The sequence below is a fragment of the Arachis ipaensis genome, chromosome B03, assembly GCF_000816755.2.
Source record: "Arachis ipaensis cultivar K30076 chromosome B03, Araip1.1, whole genome shotgun sequence".
Lineage (NCBI taxonomy): Eukaryota > Viridiplantae > Streptophyta > Magnoliopsida > Fabales > Fabaceae > Arachis > Arachis ipaensis.
This window is the reverse complement of record NC_029787.2, coordinates 36,689,114-36,690,258: the sequence shown is the minus strand read 5'-3', so window position 1 is coordinate 36,690,258 and position 1,145 is coordinate 36,689,114. Positions and strand designations below refer to the sequence as shown.

The following is a 1,145-nucleotide window of genomic DNA, read 5'->3' as shown; positions in this document are numbered from 1 at the left end:
ATAGAATAAATTTTAGTATAAAAATATTTTGATAATAATTTTTTTAATTAAAAAATATTATTAAATAGAGTAAAGTATTGTTTTTGTCCCCAATATTTGGGGTAAATCCTATTTGTGTCCCTAATATTTAAATCGTCCTATTTGTATCCCTAACGTTTGTAAGAGTGATTCAATGTTATCCTGCCGTCAATTACACATCATGAGCGCTTTAGTTTGAGTTTTAAAAATCTCTTCTTGAAATTAGAATACAAATGTTTGAGATAAAATCGATGATCTACTCCAAAAAATAACTCATCAAAAATTGAAACTAATTCCTACAATATTTATATAATTCACTTTTCTAAGGACATAATTGAATCTAAACACAAATAGTAGGTATAATATTAAAATCGAACACATACAAGTGAGACCTAATTGAAAATGAATACATCTAAGTGAGAATAATTGAAAAATATAATCTGATTTGTTAGTATAATTAATAGTAAGATAACATTGAATCACTTTTATAAACGTTAGGGATAAAAATAAAACGATTTAAACGTAGAAATACAAATAGAATTTAGCCCAAATGTTAGAGACAAAAACGATATTTTACTCTATTAAATAATAAAAGGGTTATTATTTTAATTTTTATGGTAGTCACCCTAGTCATTCTAGAATGTGCTAACTAAAAATGCATCTTATCATCTTATCGGATCGAAAAAGATGAAAACAAAAGACAGGAATTACTCCATGTGTTTCATAGTGTAAGTACCAGAAGAAGGTCAAAAGATCCAAGCCAGGGCACATAATCTGCGATATTAAAGGCTCCACTGACGCTAATAGCCTCATGAACTAGGGCAGTCAAATCAACCTCATTATCCCTACTACGCCCCATCACTATCTTATACGTTGTATCCTCTACAAGATGATTCACCGCCTCAGTAATATTCACCACCTCACCTCTCGCTGCAGCTCTCTTGATCGATTTCACCGTCGCTTCCACTTCTCTCTCCCTAACACCAGCAAAAGACGACACCTTCGACGCGCTCAGAAGCTGCGACGTGCACAATCTCTTCATGTTGCGCCAGTACGTACCGTACTCCGAGAACAACAGCCCTTTGGAGCCGTATGATACGTACTCGCTTGCCTGGGTTTTGCGACGG

At 33.7% G+C, this 1,145-nt stretch overlaps 1 protein-coding gene across 1 annotated transcript in view; it reads right to left on the bottom strand.

Annotated features, from left to right (window-relative positions):
* Positions 1-1,145, bottom strand: part of LOC107634384 (cytochrome P450 CYP736A12-like) — a 2,959-nt gene that overhangs the window by 1,247 nt on the left and 567 nt on the right. The window contains exon 1 of the mRNA XM_016337902.2: positions 755-1,145. This exon is cut by the window's right edge and continues 567 nt beyond it. Within this exon, the coding sequence (XP_016193388.1) occupies positions 755-1,060 (306 nt within the window). The 5' untranslated portion in view covers positions 1,061-1,145. The remainder of the gene's footprint in view (positions 1-754) is intronic.